Source organism: Triticum aestivum, chromosome 1B, assembly GCF_018294505.1.
Source record: "Triticum aestivum cultivar Chinese Spring chromosome 1B, IWGSC CS RefSeq v2.1, whole genome shotgun sequence".
In the NCBI taxonomy this organism is placed as follows: domain Eukaryota; kingdom Viridiplantae; phylum Streptophyta; class Magnoliopsida; order Poales; family Poaceae; genus Triticum; species Triticum aestivum.
Window position 1 is genome coordinate 476,393,036 of NC_057795.1, and position 10,036 is coordinate 476,403,071.

The window sequence follows — 10,036 nt, forward strand, 5'->3', positions numbered from 1 at the left end:
GAATTTGAATAAAAGCTCATGGGTTTTGGAAAAAAAGGTTCATCGATTTTTAAGAAAAATTTCATCAACTTAGAAAGAATCCGCGGATTTAATAAAGAATAAAAAGGAAAAAGCAATAAAAAAAGAAAAACCGAATTAAAGCGCCCAGAAAAAAAGCCACGAACGAACTGCCATTCTGTTTAGTTGGCGAGCCCACTTCTCCTTCCCCAGGAAAAACTCCGCGCTCTTCGGTCTCAGTCAGAATTCAGAAAGAAACGGACAAAAAAAGAAAGCGAGACAAAAAGCTCCGCCGTTCGGACGAGACACGACGACCGGCGTTGCCGCGCTCTCGGCCGCACCGCATGCCGGCTCCCGCCACGCTCGCCTCCTTCAACGCCCTCGTCGCCTCGCTCGCGCGCTCCGGCCGCCCCTCGCAGGCGCTCCTCGCCTTCCGTGACATGCTCGCGCGGGGTTTCCCGCCCGACCACTTCACCCTGCCCCCGGTCCTCCGCTGCTGCGCGCTCACCGGCTCCGCCGCCCTGGCCGCCTCCTCGCACGCCCTCTCCGTCAAGCTTGGCGCCCACGGTAGCCTATTCGTGGCGTCCGCGCTCGTGCAGTGCTACGCGGGCATGTCCAACCTCCCCGACGCGCGGAGGCTGTTCGACGGAATGCGCGAGAGGGATGCCGTTCTGTGGACGTCTATGCTGTCCGCGTACGCGCAGGGTGGGCAGCCAGAGGAGGCTCTGCGGTTGTTCCAGGGGATGGTGGTGGCCGAGGTGCAGCTGGACGCGGTGGTCATGGTCAGCCTTCTTCTCGCGTGTGGCCAGCTCGGGTGGCGGCGCCATGGGAGAAGCGTGCACGCGTGCTGCGTCCGGATGTTCCTGGGGATGCCGCTGTCTCTGGGGAATGCGCTTGTGGACATGTACGTCAAGTGCGGTGAGCTTGAATTTGCCGAACGCGTATTTTCTGTGATGCCCAGGCGGGATGTTATCTCGTGGAGTGCTCTGATTGTTGGCCATGGTTTGAATGGCCGTCCGGATGTTGCTTTGAGGCTCTTTGATGAAATGGTGGCCAAAGGAGTGGACCAGAACTCGGTCACCTTTCTTGGTGCCCTGTCAGCCTGTGCGCATTCAGGCATGGTGGACAAAGCGTATGCTATATTCGATCAGATGAAACAGCGGGGCATCAAGCGTGAGCTTAAGCATTACTCTTGCATGGCTGATGCGTTAGGGAGGGCAGGCCGTGTTGTTGAGGCAGTAAATCTCATAGAGGAAATGCCTTGCCAGCCTGACGAGGCTATCCTTGGCAGTGTATTGGCAGCTTGCCGAGTGCATGGTGAAATGGACGCTGCTGAACGGATTTCAAAGAGATTGATGAGCATGTCTCCTGCAAAGAGCGGCTACTACATGAGCTTGGCAAACATATATTCAGATGCTGGAAGGTATGATGATGCAGAGAGAATAAGAGGCTTCATGAAGGAAGTTAAAGTCGACAAGCTTCCTGGATATAGTTCAGTTGAACTCGATGTTTCTGTCTCTGAATCAAAAAATGTATAATTAGCTCCATATAGTGCGCAATGGGTTTTGAAGCACTTGAGCTGTTTGGCAAGCCTGGTGGCATACACTCTGTGCAGTGTATGCTTTGAAGAAAAATACAGGCACCTGGTGGATGGGAAGTGCAAATGAGATGACTTGGCAACTCAACAAGACAGTTTTGGGGAGGATTATAACAGTACAGAGAGATGCTGAGTTAGTGGACTCATAGTGGAAGTGTTTGATTATGACATTAGCGACATGGTACTTGCTGAGTTAGCGTTGTCAAATTGTGAAGTGTCAAGAGGTGTGCGGAAGGCATTTCTTCGAGCAGACAAGGACAAAATTTAAGAGGCTGATGAAACAGCACATGATGATTATATACAGGAAGCACACAGTCCTCCTACATGTACTTCAGTTATGAGAGAACATATGGCTTGTGCTTGATGAGTTGCTAATGCAATGAGGTTCAAATAGCTTCTGAAACTGACAGGATTATCATCAAATATGTGAGCGTCTGACCAGCACGGTGTAATTAAGATCGATCTTGTATTCACAGGAAAGTCTTTAAGAAATGCATTGCTGGTACTACTTGCAACTGTAAGCTTATTCTCTGGTAGAACTTCTCTTTTCAAAATATGATCTTACGATGGAACTGGATTAACAAAAGGAACGCAATAATGTTCGTCTATGGCGAATATCCAATTCGGCTCCCGAGCTCAAATACACCTTGCAAACAGTAAATTCAAAAAAAAAATACTAGAAAAATTCAAAAAAAATCCAAATGTTTTTGTGGTGAAAGATGCTTGAATGTGTGATGTCCGTGCCAAGTTTCAACTCATTCGGAGGATCACAACAATAAACTTTTTCACATACCCTAAATTTGTCTTTTTTTGCTGAGAGCTCGTCAGATGTTCAAATGCGCTGAATTTTTGCACGCACACCAAAAACTCACGCATTTTCACCACAAAATAATTCGGGATTTTTTGAAAATTTTTAGTCTTTTTTTTATGAATTTACTGTTCACTCCAGGCTGATCTGAGCCCGGGAGCAACGCCTCGTCCCGTCTGTGGTTTCTATTGGCCATGCCAATGATTGATTCGGTAATGGAGATTTTGTTCAAACTCCATAGTATCAAGTGATTCTTAACTAGGAAAAGGTCCATATTACCCACCCGACTTTCAAGTTCATATGTTTCAACCACCTAGGAACTCCTGGAGGGACTAGGCAGTGGAAAAATTGAAGTAATATTTTTTTACCATACTACAGACACAAGCACTCATATACACGCGCATACACTCACCCCTATAAATGCGCACACACACACCCTACCCCTATGAGCACCTTTGAAAGACTAAGCTGACATATCATCTTGAAATTTACAAAGTCACCGTAGGCACCTCGTCGTCGACGGGAACGTCTCCTCCCACTGAATACGCGTCGCCGGAAATCCTGAAATAAATCCATGAATAAATGCGAGCATCAGGATTTGAACCCTGGTGGGTTGGGGATATCACAGTCCCTCTAACCATCCAACCACAGGTTGGTCCGCAATTGAAGTAATATATCTGCCCATTCAATGGGGATGTATCTAATCCCTACCTATCCAAGCAGGCTCGTGTGAGGTACCTGGAAATTTGCGCTGTTGGGGAAAGGAGGCGAAGTTGCTGGCAGCGAGAAAGCAGCTGGCCAAGTTCTTTATCTGACCACAACGAGGATGGGAGAGTATCAGGTGATACCACCTACCAAATGCTCCCATGGTACCATTTCAAAAGATTTAACTTTAAATGTTCTAAAAAATTCTGAAAACAATTGTGGATGTTCACATCACATGAATGTACAATCCCTAAAAATTTCAGGTCCAAATTCGAAATATACATTGAAAAACAAACAAGACAAATCTAGCATGAATAGTGTCAAAAAGACAAAAGTCAAAACGTCACTATTCACATGGCATTTGTCTTTTTGGTTTCTCAATGTGTGTATTTAGAATTTGGACCTGAAATTTTTAGGGGTTGTACATTCATGTGATGTGAACATCCATGGTTGTTTTTAGAATTTTTTGAAACATTTGAATTTGATTTTTTTAAAATGGTATCATGGGAGCATTTGGTAGGTGGTATCACCTGATACTGTCCCCAGCGAGGACTGACAAGTTATTAGCCACTTTTCAATTTTGACTGTATAAGGCTTTGTTTGGCATTGGAGTGAATCGTGACAACCCAATTGGGTTTGGCTGGTTTTTGATTGTTTCATATTTCACTGCTGCCTACTACTCCCTTCCTCCGGAGTATCCATTTCTAGGACAAGTATTTTCGGACGGAGGGAGTACATCCTGTTTTTTGTATGGTGCTACTGTCATTGTTTTGGTTGCCATGGCACAACAACCGACTTTTATGAGTTCGCTTGGAGCAGTGTGTTACGAGTTCAAACACTGAAAACCCCTGTTGATGTTACATGTTCAGGCAGGAGTCGGCCACCAGGCTGTCGCCAAAGATACTGATGGAAGGAGGGTTCAGCATCCGAAGATCATAACTCGAGAGAAAGTGGAGCACCATAGGGAGATTAGTAAAGCGAAGGGGGGGGGGGGGGGGGGGGGGGCACTTTGGCTCACGAGAACAGCAAATTTGAAAGGAAATAAAGTACTTGGAAACAAACTTGTTTCTACAACATGTTCACTATTCTAACTGCACGCAATTTTTCATGAGATCCAGTAGCAGGCTCTACGTTCGGCTTCTCTTCATACTCACACGGACATGTCAACCCAGTAATAAAAACTGTCAGCACCTACGACTTGGGCCGTGTTTGCTAGCTCACATACGGCTATCCCTCGGCCAGACAGTTTGGATGTAAATTTGACATTTTTGTTTGTCTGGCCTGCATCGAATTTGTGGTCAGCACGAACCTCAAAGCAGCCATGGGCTGAGGAGGAACGACTGAATCGGCCATTTTTTAGACCAGGCTCCAGCGAGCCATGCATCAGAAACGCAGGAGACGGGATGAGATAGCCATTACTCCCCTCAATACCCACAGACCCATTCACACCTCTCTTTCTCACCGTCCCTTCGTCCAATGTCCACCAAAGCTCCACCATCGAGCTACCCGGGTCCTTGCCCCTTCGACGGTAGCAACCACGACTGCTCGCTTGCCGCCGTGACGTAGGGGGGCTCGCCCCCAGTCAGTTGATGAGGATGCTGAAGGCCCCTTCCTCATTTGCACTAAGCTGCCAGCAGGGCGTGGACTACGGTGGGATAGTACTTTGGCTGTTTTGGCGGGGATGTTGTACCTGGCAGCGGCGGGGACGTCGGCCGCAAGAGGGGCGTGGATGTTGTCGTTCCAGCCATGGATTGATCCTGCGCCGTTAGTTTCCGCTCCACCTCTGGCGACAACTGCTCAAGGTTCGTCAAACGATGTAAGTACATTGCCTCTCCTCTGTGCAGATTCAATTTAGCAGTTAGGATTTTCTAGGGCGATTGCTAGGATCGATCTTGCAAGATGTGCAATGGTTGGATCCGGTTTTAGCATTGATCATCGATTTTCCATAGCACTGAATTGATTGGATTGCATTTTAGCACTTGTTGTGACTTGTGAATTGGATGACGGTTTAGGGTTAGATTTGGCCATTTGGGGGGGGGGGGGGGGGGGGGGGGGGGGGGGGTCTAAGTTAGATTAGATTTGTCTGATTTGGACTATATTGAGCAATGATCTTCACTTATGTGCGGTCCATGTATCAGGGTGATCAGTTGTACGAGGGTTAGTTCTACACATCGTAGTTATGATCCTTGTACCAGCTCCCCCTTCTTCATGACAGGATGCAGTGAAGATAATCACCCTTGACATGCACATTATGATCTAACATATTGTACTTCGGTTTACATTGTAGTTCGGTAGTGTGTTGAGCCTAATGTTCTTCATTGCAGCGCTCTGCCGACAAGTTAGTCATTGGCAATGATGCTTTGGGCAGCTGCTCCACGAGCAAGGGTAGTGAAGGTAGCACCTACAAAAGGCGTTGTGGGAGGCCAACAAATGTTATCCACTTCCATGAGAACCTAGGTCCAACCCACTTCTGCAAGGTGCTTTTATTACCTAGGTTGGATCTACTTTCGATCCTTGATGCCTTCTCTGAGCACATGACCACCATCCAAAGCGAAGTCATTCTTAGGACGAACACCAGTTGCAACTGGAGGGTGAAGTTCCATGATGTCAACGAGAGGCTTGTCATTGATCAAGGATGGGTTGGCTTCACTATAGTTCACAAGCTGAAGATCGGGTACAAGCTCACCTCCAAGGTCCTGGCTGAGGATATATAGTTTCAAGGTGGTCGTGTATGACTTAATTCTCGACCTCGGGTGGTGGTCAAGTGTGGTGAGCACGACCCAACACTTGTAATGATCGAAGTGTTGTAGTGTTTAGTATGCCAGTCATGTATTACTTTGCCTATGACTGTGTGGTTGTCTGTTTGCTACTATTATTTCGATTCTGTTTTATGTTTGTTAATGTGCTATGCTTGTTGTGCCTATGGCCGTGGTTTAATCTATGTTTGTTAAGTGGCTTAATCTATGTTCCTTATTGTTGTTGTGTTGTTGTCGTTCCTCTGACTATGTGTGCTGATAACCTCGCCACTTAAAGAAGAGTTACCATACCGCACGTATTGCACGTAACCAAACAACAGCTTGTTGCATCTAGTGAGCAAAGACTTGCAACCAAATGTCATGCATCAGTTTTTGCTGTCATGCAGCCTAGAGCTTTGTGGGCTACCAAACACAGTGCACAACATGGTTACTGACTATATTGGCTAAACTAGGGTTGAACCGGGCCACAGATGCAGGAGACCTGAACTCCATGCAGGGAACCAAATACACCCTTGATCGTCTTATGGGCAACGACGGGGACCTTGAACTACCCAAGCTTTGATACCTACTTGAATTTGATCGCGGTATTTTAATACGTCCATTTTGCATCATGATTTCCTACTGCTATTTATATTTTTTTATGCATAATAACACTTTATGGAGCAATTCTAATGCCTTTTCTATCATAATATGCCAGGTTTACACAAAGAGGGAGAATGCCGGCAACTGGAATTCTGGACCGGAAAAAGCTATGTCAGATATACCTATTCTCCACATCTCCAAATGAGCTGAAACTTTATGGAGAATTATTTTAGAATATTTAAAAAATACTGGAGCAATTAACTACCGGAGTGGGGGTCCTTGGGTGCCCACAAGACACCAAGGCGCGCCCTGGTGGGTTGTGGTCAGCCCAGCCCACCCGTTGCCCATTGAGGGAGTCCTGGACTAGGGTGTCTCCGGATAGCCGAACTATCTCCAAGACTATGAAGATACAAGATTGAAGACTTCGTCCCGTGTCCGGATGGGACTTTCCTTGGCGTGGAAGGCAAGCTTGGCGATACGGATATGTAGATCTCCTACCATTGTAACCGACTCTGTGTAACCCTATCCCTCTCCAATGTCTATATAAACCAGATGGTTTTAGTCCATAGGACGAACAACAATCATACCATAGGCTAGCTTCTAGGGTTTAGCCTCCTTGATCTCGTGGTAGATCTACTCTTGTAATACCCACATCGTCAATATCAATCAAGCAGGACGTAGGGTTTTACCTCCATCAAGAGGGCCCGAACCTGGGTAAAACATCGTGTCCCTTGTCTCCTGTTACCATCCGCCTAGACGCACAGTTCGGGACCCCCTACCCGAGATCCGCCGGTTTTGACACCGACATTGGTGCATTCATTGAGAGTTCCTCTGTGCCGTCGCAATTAGGAGGGATGCCTTTTCCCGTCTTTAAAGACAGCATCGTCGCCAAGGGAGCTTTGGCCACCGGCCAAACTATCCGGCTAGGTGGTTTTCTTATGACCGCCTGTTCGGCTACCGCTCCGACAATGACCTCTCAGGTCATCAAAAGCGATCTTCATGTCAACTCGGAATTCGCCGAGCAGCTAGATCCAATGGAGCTCTCCTCCGTAAATGAGCTCTTGGATCGCATCGCCGCCCTGGGAGTCGCTACAGACTACGATCAGATTGGGCTTAAAACCGATCTGAGAGAAATTAACTCTCCCAGGCTACCCACCCCGTTGTTGTGGTAGAGGAACAACGCAACGACTCTTCTTCTATGTTAAAGACCAGTTATGTCCGGATTCCCGATCCCTCCATGCCGGATTCCCGCGGAGGGACGGACGTCAATCAAGTACTGAACCTAAAGTCAGGCATCGGACCAGATTTGTTGGATAACATCCAGCAATCCAAGCTTCCAAATCCGGAAACTTCTCGGCCTTTGAGCCTGAGATTGGGCGGGGTTCCAAATTTAATTCCGCCCACCCACCCAAACATAGGCGATCTATCTCAAATACGGCAAGAGCCCGATGAAACAGTACATCATTACTGGGCCAGATTCCTCCTGGTTATGGACAGGATAAAGGACTGCCGTGAGGAAAGCGCAATCTCAATTTTCTGCAACAATTGCACGGACAAGGGAATTATGAACGCCATAAGTCGTCGCGAAGTTACACGCTTCGCCGACCTGGCGACCATAGTACAAAAATACTGTGCGATGGAGAGTGCCTGGAAAACCGAAACCAGATTTTGAGACAATCCGGCCCTAAACATAACCCTAGTTCAAAATAAAAGGGTGCGTCATGCTCAAGCACCTGGGTCAAAAACCAAAAAGCAAAAACCCCCTAAAGGGCACGGAACCGTACTGGAGGGATGGCTCAACGGACCCTGTAAAATCCATAGTACAGAGGGCGCCACTCCAACACATAGCCTTCGAGCATGTTGGATACTACGGCAGGTGGCCAAAAGTGGCGAATGTTTTCTAGCCCCGGGTAACCAGCCCAATAGTACCAGTACGGTATTAACAGTCTTCGAGACTTTCGCATCAAATAATATGCGGAAACGAACAATCCGCAGCCTCGCCGAAGTCTACTAAGTAGCAACAACAAATCCATGGAGCGACAGGGCTATCACCTTCAATGCCAGTGACGAACCTAAATTCCGAACAGCCCGAGCACCAGCCGCATTGGTCCTCAGTCCGATAGTGGACGGCTTTCGTCTTACCAAGGTACTCATGGATGGCGGCAGCGGATTAAACCTCATCTATGAGGAAACCTTCCAAAAAATGGAAATAGACTGGAGCCGCATTGAGCGAAGCAGCACAACCTTTATAGGAATAATCCCTAGTCGGGAAGTACGCTGCACAGGAAAAATCACACTAGATGTAGTGTTCGGCTCACCGGACAATTACAGGTCCGAGGAGGTCACGTTCCAAGTGGCCCCGTTCGGCAACGAATATCACGCCTTGTTAGGGCGAGAGGCATTCACAATTTTTCAAGCTATACCCCATTACGGGTACATGAAGCTTAAAATGCCCGGGCCCAATGGAATCATCACTCTTGTCATTGATCCAGATATAGCACTCCGCGCTGAAAATAAGACAGCCGCACTAGCCCTAGAGGCACTATCCGAAGCCCTAGCGGCAGAGGAACTCACTGCGCTGCGCTCCACGGTGAATAGGGACGATGTGATACTCGATAAGAGATCTATGTCCACCTATTTTAAACCAGCAAACGAAATAGTCAAATTCCAGGTCCATCCAACGGACCCCATAAAGACGGCCTCCATCGGGGCACAATTAAACCCTGATGTAGAAGCCGCACTACGAGAATTCCTTCGGGAAAATTAGGACATTTTTGCCTGGCACCCTTCAGATATGCCAGGAATCCCACGCAGGCTGGCAGAGCACAGCCTAAATATCCTAAAAGGATTCAAGCCAGTCAAACAGGCTCTTCGGCGATTTTCCGAACCCAAAAGACAAGCAATGGGAGAGGAGCTAGCCAAACTCTTAGAAGCCGGATTCATCAGAGATATAAAACATCCGGACTGGCTAGCAAACCTGGTAATGGTACCAAAAAAGGACAAATCCTGGCGCCTTTGTGTCGATTTCAAAGACCTTAACAAGGCCTGTCCAAAGGATCCTTTCCCCCTCCCCCGCATCGACCAAATCATCGATGCTACCGCAGGGCACGATTCATTGTGCTTCCTCGACGCATACTCCGGATACCATCAAATCAAGATGGCGGAAACAGACCAGGCCGCAACAGCATTCATTACTCCATACGGACCATTCTGCTTCAACACAATGCCCTTCGGACTAAAAAACGCCGGCGCAACATATCAGCGCATAATTCAGACATGTCTGGCTACCCAGATAGGCAAAACAGTGGAGGCATATGCAGACGATGTGGTCGTTAAGACCAAACACGTCGAAACTCTAGTAGACGATTTGAGGCTTACATTCGACAACCTCCGAGCATATGACATTAAGCTCAACCCGGAAAAATGTGTTTTCGGCGTACCAGCCGGAAAGCTCTTGGGCTTCATTGTATCCAGTAGAGGAATTGAAGCAAACCCAGCCAAGATCCGTGCTCTGTCACAATTGGATATTCCAAAAGACCTCAAACAAATACAAAAACTAACTGGATGCGTGGCGGCTCTAAGCCGCTTCAT

The 10,036-nt window shown here is 47.6% G+C and overlaps 1 protein-coding gene across 1 annotated transcript; it reads left to right on the top strand.

Moving 5' to 3' along the window:
* The first annotated feature begins 231 nt into the window (after positions 1-231).
* Positions 232-2,102, top strand: LOC123092920 (pentatricopeptide repeat-containing protein At4g14170). Its single transcript, XM_044514782.1, has one exon. The coding sequence runs from the start codon at positions 342-344 to the stop codon at positions 1,533-1,535; it is 1,194 nt and encodes a 397-aa protein (XP_044370717.1). The 5' UTR covers positions 232-341; the 3' UTR covers positions 1,536-2,102.
* The last annotated feature ends 7,934 nt before the right edge of the window (positions 2,103-10,036 follow it).

What these genes read in the sequence shown, in the direction of transcription:
- LOC123092920 (XM_044514782.1), top strand. Translation starts at nt 342, where the DNA reads ATGCCGGCTCCCGCCACGCTCGCCTCCTTCAACGCCCTCGTCGCCTCG.